The following is a 22606-nucleotide window of genomic DNA, read 5'->3' as shown; positions in this document are numbered from 1 at the left end:
TCCCAGTTTTTTGTGCACCCCCAGCCTACTCACTGGTGGGGTGGTGTGAGAAGCAAGAAAGGCCTTGACACTGTGTAAGCCCTGCTCAGCAATAATGAAAATATCCCTGTCTTACCAACACTATTTTCTGCAAAAATCCAAAACAGAGCCCAGTACTAGCTGCTGTGAAGAAAACTAACTCTACCCCAGCCAAAACCAGCACAGGCAGTTCAACAAACCGAAGGTTTTATGCCAGTGATCATTTTAGTTGCAGTCTGCATGTATGCAGTAGCATGGAGCTTTGCTCAGTCACTTCTATTTTCAGGAAGGTTTCTTTCACAAGACTATAGAATTTTCCTTCTATTAAAAGCCCATCTTTCAGTTTGGGAAGGCACCCAAAGTGGTTTCCTTGTGATTTAGTGTTTTGTAACACATCACCCAAGTTTCAACAAAGCCTGAAAGTGTAACAGACTTTGTTTTCAGAACTGTAATGTGACACTTTGACAAGGTACTATTCAGCATGGCTAACAGCTGTGTAAATCTGAAAGACTAGACATTTGAGGAAGAGAATGAGAAATATTTATACTGACAGTGTTTTCTGCACTAATTAAGTGCTCAGAAGTTGACATGATACTTATTTTTTAAAAAAAGTGATTTGTGACTTGTCACATAATGAAGCTAGAAATCTCTGTAACAGTTAATGTATTATTACAGTTTCTAAAGTTTCTGTGTTTTCATCTGGATAAATACCTGCTGCATAATCTTTCCCTGTTTTTATATAAGTGGATTTCACACTTCTGAACCTTGTATGGCCATTCAAATAATACTGTGAAGGCTTTCTCCCCAAGTTGTCTTCTGAAGGCAGAGGAGGAGCAGGAAGGTTTCTTTATCTTTCACTGAAAAAGTTGTCAGTATGTATTCCTGTAAATCTGCCACTGTGCTTAACTAGGACTATTATATTTGCATTTTTCAAATGCTGGTAAGCCCTCCTAAGGGAAGACGTCAATATAAGGTGAAATACTATTTCTGGGAGGTTCTAACACAAAATGCTTAGTTTCCAACTTAAAAGCTTTGTATGGGTGAAACAACCTCTCAGATTTGACCTATCATTATAACACTTTTCTTCAAAATCTTTGAAATCCTGCTTTATAAACTATAGGTCCTCTTTTTTCCTGCCAAGAAAAGCAAACTGAGTTCTGTAGCTGCAGTAGGACAGTGTTGCAGAAAAGCCTGGAAATTAGATTATTCTTGCTCAGTTTTTGTCATCCTTTTCCCTTTCCATTGATTGCATGAAGTGAACTGAGTAGTGATAGCCAGCTGCTGTAGATGAGCAAGGACTTGGAATCTTCCTCATTCTTGAAGTCCCTGTGTGGGTCTGGTGCTAGCAGAGCAAGAGGAGAATGGCAAGGTAGTAGGAGAAAATTCTGCTGTGTTCATTTATTTGGGGATTAACCAAGTTTGCATGTCCTCAGAAAGCTGATGTACTGACCATAATGTAGCAGCAGTTACATTCCTGGGTGTGTCTGATGGCCCTTGTCATGTTTTCAGGATGATAGAGGGTGGTAAATGCCCATCTGTGGTGCTTTGCTAAAAAGAATAATTTTGGTATTCAGGCCCTTCACAGTTGATGGCAAGGCATGTTTTGTAAATTACAGTTTAAGTTGCACCTGATACAGTGCAGTGAGCAGCTACCAGGCAGTTCTGAAAAAAGCGTACATCTTAACAAATGATGATCCATTTGGAAGTCTAAATTTTTTTTTTGTCAGCAAGATTGGTAGAGCTTGAGCAAATGTTTCTGAAGAAGTCAACCCTTTGTGTATGACTTGCATCATTCTGCCAGTCTACAGTAGAGAAACTGTCATTGTCCTGTGATGCCATTGAGATGGTAGTGCACATGACATGGGTTGTCATGCATATCAGTGCAGCATTTGGAAGCACCTAAGTTGATGCTGCATGAGATGTGTGGTTTCTCAAGCTTAGCCTACCTTTGTGCTTATGTGTTACATGGACATGAATTCTATAATGAGGTTGTCACACAGCCAAACGAGAGAAGGAAGAGGTGGCTTTTGTTCCAAGTTCTGTAACAACCTCCTTTTGGTCACTGGACGGAGTTGACAGGCTAGTGCCAGTTTCTACAGAGACCTCATGTTCAATACCATGGGGATTTCATATAACTGAAAGTCCTTTCATTAAACTGAAAACTCGAAGGAAAAGATTGTATATTGGAGCTAGTAATACTCACTGTCATGTTAATGAAGTCTGACTCCTATAGGGTAAACCTGGATACTGTTTTAACATAACACAATAGTTAACCTTCATGAGGTTCTTCACTATATACTGGAATGTTCTGTTGTGTGTCCCCCCCAGTAATGCAGTTTCCAGTTTTATTAGCATTAGTTCTAATTCAATTAATTAATTTATTTCAAATATTTATTAGAATTAGGATTTTATTAGTAGCAGGTTATGAATACATGAATGGCAGTTCTTCTGCCATCTATGTAACTATCTCAGGGTGGGATCCTATGTATTTTCCATTCCTAGAGCAAGCCTTGGCTGCCTGGTTGTATACCCAGTGGGTCCCCCTGGTGTTGAAGTTCCTGGTGGTTCTGCTTTAGCAGTTTGAAAGGATTGCGGGGAAAAAAAAAGAATTGCTATCCCTAAACTGTAGGTTGTATACAGGCAGGAACGATTTGCTTGCAAAATTCACATTGAGTTGTGCACAGATATGTCCTACTCTGTGTGCAGTTTTGCAATGGTGCTGCCACAGATTGTAGCAGATTATTTGATCTTGTGCTTTGCTTGTGCATTTAAAACATTTTTTTTTTTTTGGTGTTAAATACAGGTTTTTCTCTTCGTTTCAGTGTGCAAGGATCCACCCTACAAAGTTGAAGAATCTGGGTATGCTGGTTTCATTTTACCAATTGAGGTTTACTTCAAAAACAAGGTATGGAATGAAATACTTTTAATTTAAAAAAATAATTAAAAAATCATGTGGAAATCAGGGTTCTTTAAAGATTTTGTTTAATTCATAAAATTAGGTTTAAAGCTATCTTTGTCAGCACTGTTCCTCAATTCAAAGTCACTATAACTTTTAGCAATGCATAACTGTATTTAGTACATAACTATGAAATTAGGATTACCTGGTAAAATAAATTGAATGTAATTATTCAGAAGAATTACTAGCCCTACTCAGAAGTGGACAGACCTTAAATAATGCTTCAGGAAGTTCAAGGGCCACTTAAACTTTAAGAAAGGAAACTGATCTTGATTATGTTTATTTCATAATGAACTCGTTCTATTTTAGTATTGCTGATCTTTTTAATTTATTCAGTTTTTGATCTTTGAAAACGGTATTTTTTTTAATCCTGCATCCTCAGTCTGAAAAAAGATTCTTTCAGACTGCATGTGAACATTGATTCTACTCAACTCAACATTACCAGGGGGCACCATTTAAAAACAAACCCAGTGCTGTTCTACAAAGCTTGCATTATTGTGGTATCTCAAATTCTGAGTCTAAGTAAATGCTACTCTTACTGTGGGTCTCTTAGATAGCAAATACAGAGATTTCTTTTAATGTACGTAACAGGGTCTGTATTACTAATAAGTTGTTCAGCTGAAAAGAATTGGATTTAGGTGGAATTAAAGAGCAAAAAGCTTGCAAGGTTTCATGTACACTGCCTTAATAACTGTAATATTTTAGGTTCCTTTGGTATGTCATGTGCCTCAGTGGAGATGTTATACTTTGTATGCACTTCTAAGATACCTGTGTGTTTATTTTATATTACCAAGATATGGTTTAACATAATTATTTTAATCAAGTCAGTGTTACATCTTTAATGTGTTGCATGCTTGGTGAAAAACTAAATCTGAAAATAGAAATGCATAGTAAAAGACTTTTGTTGGAACCCTGGTCACTTAAAATTTGTGTTAAGAGTACAACTTTGTTAGCTGTATATGCCTTCAAGTAGATGTTCCAGTATTCTTTTGTCTTTCACAGAAAGCTGACAAGGTGTGAGGTGTGGATAGTTCTGCTCAGGCACTAAGTTGTAAATTTCGAACAGGTAATTCTGAAATGTTCCCTGTATCAATCTGTGAAGAGCAGGGCTTAGACTACACTGTTTGCTGTTGGAAAAGGAAACAGAACTGCTTCAGTGAGTTGACTGGCCTTTTTAGTACGCTTTTTAGCTCTGTCTCCATTAGGGAAGCAGTTTTGATTCATTCAGGAAACCTAATGGAAAGCAACCCCTTCTCTTTAACTTCTCTGTTAAGAGCTCGTCCCAAAACTGGGCAGACAAAGTGAGAAGACAGTGCGTCAATCATTGAAGCATCTCTATAGAAAGCTTCCTGCCCGACATTTCTTTTTTTGTTTTTCACTCAGACTTTTGGCTGCCTTTGCTGACTGTGGAGACCTGCAAGTCTCAGGAGTTCTCCAGCAGGAGTTGTGGCTTAGACTGAGATCAAGAGGGCAGCAGTGATTACAACTCACCTCACCCTCAAGCAGCATGTGGAATTAGGAAGTTTGCAAACATGCTTCACCCCTATTTTGGTGTCATGGAATACGACTCACACAGCTGCAGCAGCATGCCCTTCCCCTGGGTTGGTACAATACAAAGGAAAAATGACACAAAAATTGAGCTGGCATTCCTGAGGCAAATTACTGCTTTCTCCTGGCTCAGCTACTCTTCCTCCCCTAAGCCACTTCACAGTTATTCCATTACAGAAAAAGAGGAGATAGAAGGAGGAAGAGGAGACAGACCATCATCACTTATTCAAGGTAGACAACTTTTCAATTTCTGATTCAGAAAGTACCCTAATGAATAGAGAAGACAAGGGTGCAGGAAGCCACCTGGACCATGGAGAATTAAAGGGTGCCTGTTCCCAGGACTAAGCAGAAAATGGTAGCAAATCTAATAGGCATTTCACCCTGATGGAAAATATTCTAAACTTTAAAGAATTAGGGAAATGACAGACAACCCACCTTCCCAAATTCAGCAGCAGCAAGACTATAGCTGTTAGCTATTGAGACAAAGTCCTTGAAAAAATGCTTTTAGGTCAAAGGACTCCTACTCTGGAAAATATAGTCCATTTAGGGTAAGGCTTATGAACTGCAGTGTATACTGCCTTCACTGTCACACCATTTTGAAATAATAGCAGTGGTACTGGGAGTCCTTTGTGTAGTAAAAGTCTGCTTTGAAATCGCTGGTTATGTTAATCTTTCAACAGAATTCTTTGAAGACTCACATTTGTAATTTTTTATAACTTTGCTTTTATGACAAAGCTGGAGGTACCAACTGTTTGCCTGTAGCAACATCACAGTTTTCTAAGCAGACCGGGAAGTAAATCACTTCCGTTTTTTTCTGCAAGAAATCATGTGTTAATCTTTCTAACAATAAGAAATATCTTCGTCCATGGTTGCCTTTGAAAGTGGTCCGTCAAGAAAATAGTTCTGAGGGAACTTCTCTCTTCTGTCTTCAGAAACAGACTACTGCAGGCCTTTTATTTCAGGTCCCCTTCTGTTGTCTTTGCTCCAAGTCTAGAGATGGGATGATGAGGATGTCCCTTGGCTGTGTTTGAAACCCCTGATTTAACTTTTAGAATAACTGAGATTTCTATGCTTTCTATTCTTCATATCCTTGAAATCCTGAATCAAACTATACATTTTTTAACATGAATTTTTAAAGCATCTGTCACTGAACAGGGCACACATTTTGACTACATGCAGTGTTGGATATGTGCTAAGATTTTTGTTGTATCTCTTCCTCCTCTTCCCTCATGGTTCCCTTTTTGCTGAAGCTTTTCTTGAATTTGACCTTTTACTTGTGTTCTGACTAAGACTGATGTTGGTTTGATGGCCTCTGTTGCGCATCAGGACCTTTGGAGGAAGGGCTACTTAATATTGCCTTAAAAGAGCGTTTAACTTATATACAGCTTCTAGAAGGGACTGTGTAAATGTGTAACACAAAAAATACTTAGTATCTTTTCTCTGGTATTACAAACTGAAGTCTATTGAATGTCACTAGTGTCCTTTTTTCAGCTGAGGCTTTCTTAGGGCAGTAGAGCACTGATGATTTCTTCCAAGATAAATTTGCCTTTCCTGTTCTTTCTCTCTCCATATTGGTACAGGGAACATTCAGTTTAATTTTTTCGCTGCAGTGTCAGAGGATTTTAATTGCTTGGAAGCTGTGGTGAAACACTTGAAATCTAGCTGGCCACACTCATTCAAGGCAATGAAGTTTTGTTAGTAAATGAGCAGACCCTGTACACAGCAAATCAGATATAATTGTCTGCAGCAGTTTCATTATTATGCCTTTCTATAACTCGCGAAGAAAACAGTAATGTTTGGCTTCAGTGGAGATATTTGCGTTCAAAACATACTGCAGTGTCTTCAGTACTGTCTGGGGCTCAGAAACATGATTGTGTTGTTGGCAGAGTTACCTTGTGTCAGCTGAATCATAATACTTGCCTATGTGTATGTCTGTAGCCTGTGCTAAACACGACCTAACACTTCAATTAAGCCTTGTCAGGACAGCATGAAGTTTGTGAAGTTCATTCATTTTACCATGTGTTGTCATGGGCTGATGGGAGCTTCTCTGATTTACTGTAGCTCAGCTGACGCATGGTAAATTTCATCATGTGTCTGAGAACACAGAGAATGGTTAAAAATGACATAATTTTCATTTTAATTGACAGTCTTTATAGAGCCCTTGTTTTCAACTTAGTTTTGGTGCTAGATGTTTCTATCTGGTTATTTTCACCCTTAGGAAGAACCTAAGAAAGTTCGATTTGACTATGACTTATTCCTGCACCTTGAAGGTCACCCACCTGTAAATCACCTCCGCTGTGAAAAGCTCACATTCAACAACCCAACAGAGGAATTCAGAAGAAAGCTGCTAAAGGCAGGAGGGGTGAGTCCTGCACCCATGTCAAAAGTCATCACAATAAAGATGTTGCTGCTTATTGCTGGTACATGATTAGAATAATAAAGATTGACCTGACAGTGAAACAAAGTGAAGTGTTTTTGTGATTAACTTTGTATAAGAGCTCAGTGCTTGTTGTCTTTAAGTGGAATGGGTGAGCAAATGAGCATGTGCCTACCTTAAATACATGAGTAGATATCTGTCTTCACAACCAAGTGATTCATGTTTACTTCTGCAAAAGCAGAAGTTAGACCTTATATGTGAAGCATTGCTTGCTTGACTTTACAGAGATGGCTACTGTGATGGGAGGAAGCAATAAGAAAATAAAATATCTCTTATTTAAGGAGAAACAGTTCTATATTAAGCAGAATAAATTCAGTAGTTATAAGGTAGAACAAGTTAGAAACTGTAAGTATAAATAAACCTACTTGAAGTTATATAATATATGTTGCACAGTCTGAACTAGAAAATCTACCAAGACTTCTTTACATGTTGGTAGAATTAATTGATATGAAAAAGCCCAAAGGAAGTTTGTCCATTTGGAGGGAGGAGAGGGCTAAACCTTTAGGTTTACACTTTGTTAGTGGAAATGGTTCTGCTGTGTTTTGCACAATGGCAGAATCATTCATGCTGGCAGGGACCACCAGAGGCTCAGCTATGGGGTCAGCCTAGACTGCTCAGGACTTCACCCCTTCTTGTCAGGCTGTGAAACCTCCCCTGGCCGAAGGTGGCCTAACCTCCCTGGGCACCGGCTCCACCACTGGCCTGTCTTAATGGGGAAAATGCTTCTCCTTATCAGCAGCCCAAGCCTCTTGTGTGTCAGCCTGTGCTGCTGCCTCTCACCCTCCTGCCATACATCACTGTGAAGAGCCTGACTGTGTCTCCTCCATTTCCTCCCATTGGTGCCAGGCATGCTGTTGCATGCCCCCAGAGCTGTACCTCCTCCAAGCTGAACCAGCCCTGGTCCTGCAGCCTCTCCTTGCAGGGTAAGGGCACCAGCCCCAGTGCCTCAGTAGATTCCTCTCACCTCCCACCATTTTGTTGGTGGTGTTTCTGTGTTGGGGACCCAAACTGGAGGCAGTACCCAGATGGGTTCTGACAAGCACCAAGCAGAGGGTACAGTCCTTGCCCTCACCTGGCTCTTGGCTCGCCCTTGTTGCTGCTCAGGCACATGGGTGGCCCTGGCTCAGCTTGCTGCCCTCCAGTGCCCAGGGCCAACCCCCCTCCCCGCCCCCCCCTCCCACTCCTCAGGCTGTTTTCCAGCCCTAGCCTCATGGCTGCAGGGCTCTGCCTTGCTCGGAAGGGGCTTAGCATTTGGCATTTGTGTGATTGTATTTCATGAAGCTGGTGTTAAGAGTGTCTGGGTCCTTCCTGGTGGCAGCACTGCTCTTGAATGTCAGCTGCTTCCCTTCCCCAGTTGGTTGTCATCTGCAAACCTCGTGAATAAGAGCGTGTTCTGTCTCCTCATCCAGGTTACTGATAGAGATGTTAAGCAAGCCTTCATATTGTGGGTTTACTAATGTAAATGCTCATGCTTAACTTGATATTTTTGGACTGTTGTAACAAAAATCGGTAGCCCTGTTGGCACAATTAGACAATAGTAGGTTCTGGGCTGGAAATAAGAAGGTGCTAGTGTGAGAATATTACTCTGCTGAAGAGGATCTTTGAAAACAAAGCAAATATAAGGAGTGGGTATAGTCTGAAAGACCTTGTTATCCTCCTGGAGAAGAGAACTGTTGCAACTATAGTTGTATTGAAATAGAAGCATGAGCTGTGTTTTGTGTTTGCATTTATTAGGTGCAAGAGGGTATCCATGTCTGGACAATGTATTGACTCTTTAGTGTGTTTGCAAATAAAACATCAAGATTGTATTCTGGAAAACTTCATGAGCCACTGCTTTAATATTAATCGTATCAGGTCAGTTGTCAATGGGCAAGTTTTACCCACAAGTGTAATAAATCTAAATGATGCCAGCAGGGACTTTGGGGGATGGTGGGAGTGATTAAAAAGGTAAAAATAGGAAGTGTCCCTTTTATTGCTCATTTTCTGTGCCTTACAATTTTAGGTTTCTTGAGTTAACAAAAGTAAACATACTGCCTAATTGTAAACAATGAAATGTGGGGTGTTTTGATCAAATTCTTTCCCTGAATATATCAGCATAGCCATTCTTAAAATGCTTTGTGTCATTGTCTTTTGTCTTCTGGAGGCTACAAGCTGCTTGGGTTTACTCTGCAGCACAGAGTGGGACAATAACCTCCCTCGACATGTTTCCTAGTACAATCTATTCTGTAATTCCCGTATCATTTGTACCCTGTTATTAAACTGCGAAACTAACTGTTTTGGCCATGTTTCTAATGGTTATTCAGTACCAGATACTCCAATCCACCCAACTGTTTTTTAAAACCTTTTAACATTTGTGAACAAGCACATCTAACTCCCTACTTCTGCATGGCCTGTTACTGTCACCATTGACCACATCAAAGACAGGCTGTGAGATTAGCTAGACTTCTGCTCTGCTTAAATATAGTCAAGCTAAATATTTGAGGGAACAGCAAAACTTTAACTAGATCTTCATGCTTTACATACTGATGAGTCCAGAGTGTGATTACGTGGCTGTTTAAACTGACTTATTTAAAGCCTAGCTGTTGTCTCACCTTGCTTCATTAACACCACCACCAGTGTCTTATTCCACCAGCTTGTCTGATCCCACTGAGCTGTTGACTTGTTGAAGGGGCTGAGGAGAGGAATTAATAATGTTCCTGGTTTTTGTCAGTGAAGTGATTCATTGTGGGAGCAGACAGGTACCAGCCACAGATGGGTGCCTGGCTTAAGCATGGGCTATGGCAGTGTCCTCCACCTATTGGCGGGTACTCTTTTTTGCAACTGTAAGCTAGCAGGAAACTTAGAGTGTGGAAAGGAGGCAACAAGTGAGAAAAGTACCTATAGCATGGCTGTACTGGAGAGCTCTGGCTATGCTTTTGATGAGCTTGCATGCTTGCTGCAGAATTAGTGGTTTGCTGTGATATGCTCCTTCCCACCTTTTGCTTCGTTTGTGTAGCCTTGACTTAATATAGCCATATGCATACACATACATACACACAAGCAGTATATGCTGCCAGTGTGACAGGGGCAATGTAAAAGTAGGGACTTGCTCTGAAAGCTGGTTGAAGTACATCTGCCAGGCTGTGTGTTTCTGTGTTTGACTAATGGGAGGACAAAGGGCAGTTACCCAGTGCAGAAGTTGCTATAATTTTGTCAGTAAACTTAAACTGGATGTATAGCTGTCTCTTTCCTAAATGTAGCCAAAAGGGAAATACACCTCAATTACAAAAATTGTTTGCAATGGAGGGACTTTTTACGTAGATGGTCTTGGCTGTCATGGTTTAAGCCCAGAGGGGAACTGAGCCACTCTCTCACTCCTTCCCCCTCAGGAATGGGAAGGAGAAAATGCAGCAAAAGGCTCACAAATAGAGAAAAGGACAGGAAGGGATGACTCACCCATTACAGTCAAGGGCAAAAGACAGACAGGGGAAGAAAAAAGAACATCAGTTTAATTCAAATACTAAAAATAATAACACTTATCACAGACAGAGTAGGACAGTGAGAAGCATTACCACATCTTAAAAATACCTTCCCCCAGCCCCTCCCTTCTTCTGGGACTCAGCTTTGCTCCCAATTTCTTTACCTCCTTCCAAGCAGTGTTGCAGGGGACAAGGGATGGGAGCCTTCAGTCAGTCCCACTGCTTCCTTCTCAGGGGAAGGACTCCTCACATTCTTCTCCTGCTCCAGCGTGGTGTCCCTCTCATGGGAGACAGTCCTCCATGAACTTTCTGCGACATGAGTCCTTCTCGTGGGCCATAGCCCTTCCCAAGCTGCTCCAGCATGGGTCCCTCCCATGTGTTGCAGTCCTCCCAGTGCTGAACTACAGCAGCGGGGGCTTCTTCCCACAGAGTCCCGGCCTTCTTTGGGTGCAGCCACCTGCTCCAGTGTGGGGTCCTCCAGGGGCTGCAGGTGGGCATCTGCTCCACTGGTGACCTCTGTGGGTGGCAGGGGGACAGCCTGCCCTCTCAACATGGGCTGTAGGGGGGTCTCTGCTTCGGCACGCTGCCCCCTCCCTTTCTCCCACTGACCTCAGTGTTCACATAGGTGTTCCTCTTACAACTCCTTACACCTCCAATTCCTCCTCCCAGGTTCTCCTTCTTAAATACGTTATCACAGAGGTGCAGCCACCATTGCTAATTGGCTCAGCCTTGGCCAGAGGTGGGTCTGACTTGGAGCCAGGGGAGCTTTTGGGAAGCTACTCACAGGGGACCACTGCTGTAGCCCCCTCCCCCACTACCAAAACCCCCCACCACTCACTCAAACCAGGACATTGGCAAAGAAAACAAACATTTTGGAAGAGTTCCTGAAGAGTTACTTAATATTAGCTTTATCCTTTGAGGGAAAGGAGAAAGCAAGTGATATTTTTTTCTGATATAGGGGACTTTAATGAGGAATATACCCTTTTTCTGACAGAGATCCGGTTGGAAGACAGGTGTGGTTTTTATTGCAGGGGCCAAAAACTTAATTTTACATGAGATTTTTCTTGGTTTCTTGTCATCTTTACAGACGGTAAAGTATGTAGTCTGAACTGAAGTCCTGTTTTACTGCATACATTGTTAATCACATTAAAATTTTGAATCTGTAGTTGCCATTTTGATAGGGTTTATAATGAAATAACAGGCTGCAGGATTCAATACACTGACATTTTTAGGGTGCTCAATTTAGAATGTCCAGATTTTGTCTTCTAAAAACTGTATGGGATTTATTTTCTCTCTGTGTGGAGCTAGATTTGACAAATTTGCCAGACCTCAGATGTTACTAACACCGTTCATCCCAGCACTGTAAATCTTTCTGTAGACAATCATCTTGTTTCTAAACACAGTCTGTAATACTGAGACTGTTAATGGTCCAAATAATTGCCCAGAACCTGAGATATCTCAGAAGTCCATACACTTTTTTAAAATGTCAACTTTCTAAGAGTGTCTGTATATAATGTTGACTATATAAGAATTTCTAAACTGGAATGTTTCTGAATTTTAAAAAGAAAATTTATGCAGTGGTTGAACCTCAGTTTATTTTAGTGAGTCAGACTTTTATGCTTCAGGGAGAAAATGGCAGCTTCCAACCCTAGGAGAAAGAATCCTTGGCACAATTTTTTTTGTTTCTTTCCTTTTAATTTCAAGGTAGGGCAAACCCTGATCCTGCTGACTGTATTTCTTTTCCACATGGATGTGCATCTTTTTGTCATGTGAGTGTATGAACAAAACTACTTTGTGTCAATAAAATACCTGCTTAACCTCTATAATTAATGTGTAACCTTACATCTACTTTTTCTGAAAGATGATTTTAATGCAGTTGGTATTTTCTGTGAAGTCTGTGGATTTAAAGCATTGCACTGAGTTTAAATTAAAGGAGAACAATCTTATTTAACCACCCATTTGACTTAGTTTGTGAGAGGAAATAGTAATAGAAACATGCATTTTCTCTACCTGTTGCACAGGTTTATGGTATGCACATGTGGCTACAGATTTTCCTTGTCCTTGTTGCTGATTGTTCTTTGTTAGCTTGTGCCTTTTCTTGCATTCAACTGGGCAAAACCCTTGGCAAGTTGAAGTTAAAAAGTATTTGGCCAGCTAAAGGAAATCACTTACTGTGATTCACAATAGCTAATTGCTATTGATATTATCATGATTAGAAGAAGGATGCCACTGCTTTTGCCCAGCTGATTTTTGAGAGTTCTGGCTCTTGGCAGGCTCTGGTTTAGGTGTCTCAGAAATGGAAATGAGGTTGTGGGGAGAAAATTTGTTACATGCCCTGTGGGAAATCTTACTTCACAAAATGTTTGAATACATAAATAACTTTTAAAGACTTTCTGTTGTTGTTGATACACAAACCTGTGGTCAAGAAAGGAGAACAACTTTATTGCCTTCTTCCTCCACCTTTGGATTCTAGCAGCAGTGTTGAAAAGTAATGCTCAACTTACAGGCCAATAAAAAGTCATCTTTATTACCTAGACATGTCCCTTAATATTCTCCAGGCTACCACATGACCTTTTGATCAAAGTTGTCTGGAACAAGATTCATTTGGAGTGGTGTTTAAATAAAAGTTAAAAAAAAAAAAAATTGAATTCCTGTCTTGAAGAAGCTGTATGCAATAAGTATCATCTTGACATGGAGAGGTAAAGTGTGCACTATACATATCTACATCCAAGATGTCCCAATTTTGCATTTCCCATTTAATGTAATGTGCACAAGACGTGATGGGTCAGTCTCTCCCTGTCCCCAATATCAGACAGTGGTTTGGTCATGTGAAGAGGCAAGGGTGACCACACAGAGCATCCACAAAACCAAATGTGACTTTGTGCATGGGAACCTGTGGAAAGAGATATGTTTCCTTGCAGGTGCAGACCTCTGCAACTGCTCTCCAGCTTTGCAGGGCTTGTCAGACAGCAGGTAAGCTGTCTCTGGCATTTAGGGTTTTAAAACAATAGATAAATGAATAGCTGTGCTAGGAAGCAGTAAAATCCAGGCACAGCAGCACTGGAACAGAAGACAGGAGCTAGCTGTTTCTTTCAGATGCAAGGCATAATCTTTACATGTCTGGTAACTGCTCTGTGACGGCTGATTTATCTGTGGTCTCTGGAAATGATCTGTTTGTACTTAAGAGTCTTTAAAATCAAGAAAGAGAGCTAGACCCTTGTTATAGCAAAAATGCTGCTTGCTCACCAGCCATCCAATTTACTCCAGCTATAGCAGAAGCTTGAAGTTAGAAGTTGAAGTTAGAGCTGTAATGCTTTCACTTTTTACAGTGTATCTTTGTAGTGGGTTAACCCTGGCTAAGGGCTGAACGCCCACCCAGATGTTTGGTCACTCACTCTGGCTCCTCAGCAGGACTGGGGGAGAAGATAGGATGAGAAAGCTAGGGTCAAGACAAAAACAGGGAGATTGCTTACCAGTTAATGTTGTGGGGAAACCAGACTTGACTTGGGGAAAGTTAATTTAGTTTAATTTTTACCCAAATCTATTTTAATTTGCAAATGAGAAACAAACAAAAAAAAAAACAAAAAAGAAAACACCACCACCCCCCAACACCACCTTCCCATGCTCAACTTCACTCTTCATTCAGGACGTGTCTATCTCCTCCACCTCCCTGAACAGTGCAGAGGGATGGAGAATGGTGTTTGTAGTCAATCTATAACAATTCCTCTCTGCCACTCCTCCCTCCTCACACTTTCCCCCCCTTCAGCATGGGGCCTCTCTGTGGGCTGTAGTCCTTCACGAACCACTCCAGTATGGACTCTCTGTGGGCTTAAGGAAAGTACCTTTTCCAGCGCCTGGAGCATCTCTTACTCTCCTCCTTTGACCTTGGTGTCCACACTCAGTTTCTCACAATTGTTTTTTTTTTTCCCTCACATCCTCTGCCTGTGCAGTGTTTTGCCCTTTCTAGAGCCTGTTTTCTGTGAGGCACCACCATCTTGCCTGAGAGGCTCAAACATGGCCTGCAGTGGGTCCACTGGAGACAGTTGGATCCAGCTGTGTAAAACATGGGCAAGTCCCTGACCTCTCCTCAAAGAAGCCACCCCTGCCACTCAGACCTTGCCACCTATACCTATTAGAGTCTTCCTTCACTTCACTTTAGTTGAAAGTGAAGACTGCTGCACATACATATTTACAGTATATCAGCAACCTGCAGAACCTTTTACTGCAGGTGGGATGATCTTTCAAGTGTACTAGACATTGCTCTGGACAGGAGAAAGAGTGCTAAGGGCTCTGGTGCCATGGCATGTAAGCAGCTATAATAGGACAAGTTATGCCATTTTTTGAGTGTCTTGCATTGTATTTTGCATGGAAATTGAAATGTGATTTGCTCATTAAATAGAGGATGGCAGTGTGGTTTCATTAAACCATCCCTAGTTGAGAAGACACTTGGATACCGTTTGTTGGAGAAGTTTTATTCTCCTACCAATTTGATTTGCTAGTTCTTAGCAGGTGAGACTGTCTCTGTCTCTGTTGGTAATGTTTGGCTGACATGCTTTCCCCTCTTATAACAGATCATGGTAATGTCAGATGGCACATCGTTCTCTTCAGGACAGAGCCTTTATCTCCCCAACCTTTCCAGTAACTCCCTGTCTTTTTCTGAAGTGAAGAAGAAGTCATCTCATGCGCCAAAGGTGAGACTTTGCTGGAATATACTTGAGCCAGTGGTGCTTTCCCTGGGAATTAACTTGAGAAAAAAAGTATTTCTAGGTATTTTTGCAATCTCATGGCACAGTCCAGTGATAATAGGTCTCAACATTTCTTTGTTGTGAACTTACTGTTCACCACATGAAAATAATGCAAAACAAGGATGGTTGTGAGAACAGGTGCCAGTAAAGGTACTGCACAATTGTTTTCCTCCTTTCCGAGAAGGAATTCTAATGGTCTGTTGTAGTATTAGGAATTCTGGTGATGGAAGTGTGATTTACAGAAATGTAAAGAATATGAGAAAATACTATAATAATCGTTTCATTTATTAAGTATTTTAGAATACTTTTAAAGATAACTGTGTAAAGTGAAACTAAGTTGTATTCTTTAGGATTTTTACTTTTGTTTAAATTTCAGGGGTTAATTCTTTACTAGGTGTTTCAAAGACATCAATGTATCATCAGTCTGTAGGACATCAAATTGCATCTCCAATATAGAACATGGTAAAAAGGTATAGTCCAATGAACCTTCTGAGTAATACAAATGGACCTTTCCAAAACAGCAGAAAATTACTTCATTTTGACAAAATGAATTAATGGTGTGGGAGAATAAAGAGCATCTTGTGTTTATTCAAGTAATAAATGGAACACAATGACTTGCTTTGTAAATGTATGAACATATATGCCTTTTCCCCATTCTGTTAAATTGTTTGGGGTTTGATTTTCTTTCTTAGCAGCTGTGGTGGTTTGACCTTGGCTAAATGCCAGGTACCCACCAAGTCGCTCTATCACTTCCCCCCCCTTCCCCTTTTTTCTCGACAGGGCAAAGGGAGGAAAGAATATAAGATAGCCAACCCTTGTGGGTAAAACAAAAGCAGTTTTAATATAAGCAAAGGTCCACGTGCGGAAGCAAAAAAAGAAAACAGATGTATTCTCTACTTCCCATGAACAGGCGATGTCGGGCCTTCTCAGGAAGCAGGGCTCCAATACGCGTAGTGGTTGCCTCGGAGGACCAAGGGTGACCCCACCCCCTTCCTCCTTTCTCCCAGCTTTAGACTGAGCAGACGTCATATGGTCTGGAATATCCCTTTGGTCAGTTCGGGTCAGCTGTCCTGGTTGTGTCCCCTCCCAAGATCTTGCCCACCCCGTCCCACTGTGGGGGGGAAATGTCGAAAAGAGCCTTGGTGCTGTGTAAGCACTACTCAGCAGTAGCCACAACACCAGTGTGCTATCAACACCCTGCCAGCTCCCAACATCAAACACAGCACCATGAGGGCTGCTATAGGGGAAAACCAATTCTGGCTCAGCCAGACCCAGTACAGCAGCATGTGAATTTGAAATATGTTGCTTAGTCTTGTAGTGCACATAGTACAAGGGGCAATACCCATTTTTATCAATGACTTCCATGTTCTGTGACTGTGACAAATCTTGTAAGAACTGTCAGGTAATGAACTACGGGTATGCCTAAGCGTGTCCATTGATAAGAATGTGTCACAGCAGTAAGGATACATAGAGAGGGGAAAAAAAAGAGTTCTTTGACATGTTTCATTCAAGCCACGAGCAGCCAGTTTCGCCAGGAGAATGCTGTGGGAAACGGTGTCAAAGGCCTCACTGAAATCAAGGTAGACAACATCCACAGCCTTTCCCTCATCCAATAAGCAGGTCACCCTGTCATAGAAGGAGATCGGGTTTGTCAAGCAGGACCTGCCTTTCATAAACCCATGCTGACTGGGCCTGATATCTGGTTGTGCCGTGTGTGCTGTGTGATGGTACTCAGGATGAGCTGCTCCATCAGTTTCCCGGGCACCGAAGTCAAGCTGACAGGCCTGTAATTTCCCGAATCGTCCTTCTGACCCTTCTTATATATGGGCGTCACATTGACTGATCTCCAATCTGTCGGGACCTCCCCGGTCAGCCAGGACTGCTGGTAAATGATGGAAAGTGGCTTGTTGAGCACCCCAGCCAGCTCCTTCAGCACCCTCGGGTGTATCCCATCCGGTCCCATAGACTTGTGTATGTCTATGTGATGCAGTAGGTCACTGACTATCTCCTCCTGGATTGCAGGGGGGTCGTTCTCCCAGTCTCTGTCCTCTGGCTGAGGAGGCTGGATTCCCTCAATACAACTAGTCTTGTTATTAAAGACCGAGGCAAAGAAGGCATTAAGCACCTCAGCCTTCTCCTCATCACTTGTTACCATGTTTCCTCCTGTGTCTAGCAGGGCATGGAGGCTCTCCCTGGTCTTTCTTTTGCTGTTGACATACTTACAGAAATATTTCTTGTTGTCCTTGATTGCTGAAGCCAGATTAATTTCTAGCTGGGCTTTAGACCTCCTGATTTCCACCCTGCACAGCCTCACAGCCTCTTTGTAATCATTGTGAGTGGCTAGTCCCTTCTTCCAAAGGCTGTAAACTCTCCTTTTCTCCCTGAGTTGCAGCCAACGCTCCCTGTTCAGCCACGGTGGTCTTCTCTGTCGCCGGCTTCTCTTACAGCACCTGGGGACAGCCTGCTCCTGTGCCATTAACACTTCCTTCTTAAAGAGTGCCCAGCCTTCCTGGACCCCTATACCCTTCAGGACCGTCTCCCAAGGGATCCTGTCAAGCAGGTGCCTAAACAAGACAAAGTCAGCCCTTTGGAAGTCCAGGATGTCAGTTCTGCTTAGCCCTCTCCTGGCCTCTCTAAGAATAGAGAACTCTATTACTTCATGATCGCTGTGCCGTAGTCGGCCTCCAACCACCACATCATCCACCAGCCCTTCTCTGTTCACAAAGAGGAGATCCAGCAGGGCACCTTCTCTGGTTGGTTCACTCACCAGCTGTGTCAGGAAGTTGTCTCCCACACATTCCAGGAATCTCCGGGACTGGTCCCGCTCTGCTGTGTTGTATTTCCAGCAGATGTCTGGGAAGTTAAAGTCTCCCACAAGAACAAGGTCAAGCGATTGTGAGATTTCTCCTAAGTGCCTATAGAATATTTCATCCACCTCTGTCCTGGGTGGGTGGCCTATAGTAGACTTCTACTACCACATCTGCCCTGTTGGCCTTCCCCCTGATTCCTACACAAAGACACTCCACCCTGTCTTCACTATACTTGTTACTTTGACATTTTACCATCTATAATAGGGATTCTTGTGAGGTTGGGTAGCTCTCTAGAGTTCAGTTTCCAGTCACTTCTTCAGGTTTGTCTGTAGTCTTGATTCACCCACGTCTTGCATTGCATGCCAAAGCAGGCATACTGTGGCTTGGCCTATATACGCAAGCCAAACACCTGCAGAAGGACTTCAGGGAGATAGAGACAGGATACCATGTCCTACATAATGCTCCATCTAGTAGCTGTTGACCATGGGATGTCTTGTATCTCCAGTGTAAATTTTTTCATAAGTAAATGCTAACTTGTGATGTCATTTTCTGAACTGTGTTCAAACAATTAACTTTTGTCTGGTATAGAAACTTGACAAGTGAGAACTGTGGTTGGGGTGAAGGAGGGTGAAGGGAGTGTTGCATGTTTGCTGCACACATCCTTATCAATGAACATTTGAAATCTTTCATTTTTACTGAAGCAACCCAACCACCTGTAGTGAGTTTAACCCATAGCAGGAAGTTAGGGAGTCAGTAGGGGCTTAGGTGTGCATCACATCTCAGTTTTTTATTCAATATCTATAAAATTGTTACCTAGGAATGTTTTTTAACTATTTGGTTTCAGAATAGGGATCTTCAGCAGCAATGCTCTCTATTTGAAATGATTCTTTTTTCAAACATGTATCTGTTCACTGGAGTTTTTAATAGTGGGAAGAGATGTTACATCAATACACTGTTTCTTGCCAGTTAGTGTGAGTATTCAAGTTTTCCCCTCCTCCCCAGCAATTTCTGTCTCCTCCTGTCCAAATTAAAACACACAGTAATGAGCAACTGTTCTTGTATCTCATAAAGAAAGAGTTGTAAATACCTGCCTTACCAAGAATCATCAGCTGGTTTTGAGTAATGGAAACATGAAGGAACCTTGGGTTTAATACAACAAAAAAGTTTGGGTTTTTTTATTATAAATTCTGGGAGCTGAGAACTCTTGGATTTTTGTAGTTAGGATTTTTGTTTTGTTTGGGGAGCAGGAGAGTTCTAGGAGTTCTAGTTAGAGGAGAATTGCAGTCAAAACAGTAAAACCAGTGCAACAAAGTCATATTGTTGGTTTAGCATTCACATATTAAAAAATACAATGCAGTATGAAGTAAGAGAGAACTGTCAAGTTTGCTTTCTGTCACATCATCTTCTGAAATCCATAGTCAAAAAATATAGATGTTTGTATTTCTGAAGTTCCATGATTCTGTGTTTAATGGAGGTGGTCTTAGTGAGCCCCAGTATTGTGATTCTAAAACAAAGCTTTAGTCTTGGAAATACAGAAGATAGGCAGAAATCCATGAAAGCTTACTTTATGCATTTTTTCAGAATATAAAAAAAGCTGCAGGCTAGCTACAGATACTTGTGTTGCTTTTAAATCAGTTGTATTACTGTGCCTGTTTGTATTGTGTAAATACTACATGCACAGAATACAGAGAAACAGCTTGATTAGTTTTGTTGGGATGATTATGTCTTTTGGAATGAGCTGTAGTGTCAGCTGCACTGAAATGAGGTTTAATATATGAACAGAAAAACAAAAGCTCTTATTCCCATGTGTGATGAGAAAAAAACCCCAGTTATTTTATGCTACCCCTTTTGGCTTTCTCTGTTAAACCAGTGAGCCTTGTAATTCTCCACCAGCTTCTAACTTTTCTGATGTCATTGGTCATAATAGTTTGGTGGGCTGGACAAACTTGTAAATATGTAATACAGCAATAATCTGTGAGAAGAACTAGGAGCAGATAAATTCATCTCCAGCACACATCTAGCAAGTGGAAGAATACCACAGTATTTGTGGAAGCTTTCAAAATGCGTAGAGTTTTTTTTTCCCCAAATCAGTTAGTGTTTGTATTCAATAATAAACACAATTTATATGCAACAGAAATCTGAATTTCTTGAGCAAGTAATTCCTTTTAGATATCTTCTTCCTCTTTTCCTCTAAGAGCAAGAGGCATATTTGAGACTAATTCCAGTCCATTGGCTTGAAATGGACACATTATTTCAATAGGCATAATGTTTGAAGAAATGCTTTTTTATTACAAATGAAAATAGTACATGTTTTTATGATCACTAATACTAAATCTGTAGACTAAAGCCAGAGTACGGTGGACCGGTATAGCCATGCCAATGTGCTCAGTTTAATAACTTAATAAAATTCAAAGAACCACTCCTTCCCTCCCCCCAAATGCTTCATTTGCTAATTAGGTTCCTAATGTCTGTCAGCAACTGGAGAGATTTGAAATGATTTTCAGAGGATACTGCTATTCAAACTCGTGTTCAACCAAATAGGGAATGACATTTTGTGGCGTGAAATAAGATTCTGACACTACAAGATGTACAGATTGTTCAATACTTTTTTTTTGCCTCGTAGTTATAGACTTGTTTTAATCTGCAAATGTGTTATCTGTTGAGCAGCTTTCACGGTCTGTTTGGATCTCTCAAATTTACAGGACAATGTAGGCTGTGATTTAAACTTTCTTTCATGAGCTCATTAAGAAATAGAGCAAAAAACCAAGACAAACAGGGCTCAGTCCCCTTTGCCCAGCCTAGTCTATCACGTGAATTCACTTATTCACCACTCAAGTCATAAGGTTTCATAATTTATAACCTGTAACTCTTAATCCATGCATTTAGGAGCGAAAAATAATAATGTAGTTATCTAGCGGAGGATGAGGGTGCTCAGCCTTCCTCCTCTGTCACGGTGTGGGCATTCCCTGTGTGATACTGGAGGCACGAAAACCTCAACAGTGCAGCTACTGATGGATCCACTTCCAAAACTTTTTTTTTTTTTTTGTAAACTGATGTTTTTTACCTTCCGGTTTGGAGGTTTGGTGTATATAATTTCCAGAAATTAGCAGATTCTGAGGAAACTGCTAGAGAAAGATGATCGCTGCAGGATACAGCAATTTGCAAGTGATCATAGCTGCATAAGGGCCCTTTAGCTCTTTCTGACCACCTGTTCTGCCTACCTGATGCTCTTGCTGTTTCCAGCATACATCAGGCTTTAGCATGAGCTGTGTTAGCCAATATCTGAGTAGGAATTGAGTGCAACAGTCACAGTACCAGAGTTTTTCTCTGTTGGATTTTTATCATGCTTTCTGAAATATTTATTTTTAGAGATCTGTTAGTACTGCTCTATGAAAGGGGGTTATATATCTTGAAGTACTATACGTACCATGGTGTTACTTGGCTTAAGAAAACATCTGCAGATATTTTAACATGCATATAATCCTCCATATTATTCTTTTGATGTTTGTTGTGCAGTGTATCAAAGTTCAGCATTCACCTGGGTTGCTTCAATATTTGATTAATACACAAATGTAAGCTATGATGTGTAAATATATTACCTGTCAAAACCCCATGATTCCATTTTACAGCTGAACTTGAGAAAAGACTGTTTTATTTGTCTCTTAGAAATACATAATTTGCTCTTATTTCTTACTATACTTCTTAAGGTGGGAAGGAACAGAAACTTTTAAACACACTGTTAGATTTTGATAAATAAGAAAACAGATTGCAAGTACATTCTGATTTTTGGCAAGATCTGTGCTGGATGTGAATATTTAGCCACATTTCATCCCCATCAACCTTCCACATTCATCATTAGGTTTGATATAATTTTACCAATGAATATATTTGGAGTTTTTTTCCATCTTACAAATTTTATGTTCCTCTTGCTGTTTCCTCTAAGTCATTGTTGGCTTCTGTTAGGGTCATTGCAGAAGCTTAGGAAATAAGGTAATATACTTTGGTTTTTTTACTTAGAGAATGATTGCAGATATAAAAGCAATGGGTTGGCTGTCTTAATGAAAGAGTAGCTCTCAAATAACACAGCAGGGGTGTGTATATATATGTCTATATCATAAGTACATCATATACTCGAACTCTGTGAAAACATCAGCTTCCATGTTGTAGAAGGAGGAAAGAAGTCTGGTTTTAAAATTGAAAAGACAAAAAAGATCTCAAATCCCTATTGGTTTTAATACTAGTGCATCCCAGGACCTATTTCACATCTCTTATCTGTTGGAAAACCACTAAAATGAGCCTCTCCTTTTGGAGCGATTTAAAATCTGTAATAAGGAGACCAATAAGAAACATAAGGACTCCATCTAGTTTCTTAATGGCACGTATTTTATTCCTCCCCAAGGCAACACAGGTCTGGCATGATAGAACAAGATGTGAAGATAAAAGCATTAATAATTAGTTCATATGTCAACCTTTGGTGTTGCATCAAACAAAATATAGAGTGCTTTTTTTTAATTAAAAAAAGAAAAAAAACCCACGAGGAAAGAAAGGAGTTTTGACTAAAGTAAAACATCCCAAGGAATGATTAGTGGGTTTTTATTTTTTAATTACTGGCCTGGGAAATGAGGAAGTCCCTT

General features: G+C 40.9%; 1 protein-coding gene across 1 annotated transcript in view; it reads left to right on the top strand.

Annotated features, from left to right (window-relative positions):
• Positions 1 to 22606, top strand: part of MLLT3 (MLLT3 super elongation complex subunit) — a 142562-nt gene that overhangs the window by 77355 nt on the left and 42601 nt on the right. Inside the window, exons 3-5 of the mRNA XM_074812114.1 lie at positions 2841 to 2923; positions 6741 to 6884; positions 14989 to 15108. Of these exons, the coding sequence (XP_074668215.1) occupies positions 2841 to 2923; positions 6741 to 6884; positions 14989 to 15108 (347 nt within the window). The remainder of the gene's footprint in view (positions 1 to 2840; positions 2924 to 6740; positions 6885 to 14988; positions 15109 to 22606) is intronic.

Source organism: Strix aluco, chromosome Z (assembly GCF_031877795.1).
Source record: "Strix aluco isolate bStrAlu1 chromosome Z, bStrAlu1.hap1, whole genome shotgun sequence".
Lineage (NCBI taxonomy): Eukaryota > Metazoa > Chordata > Aves > Strigiformes > Strigidae > Strix > Strix aluco.
Note: the sequence above shows the minus strand (reverse complement) of the source record. Positions and strands in the feature narration are given on the sequence as shown.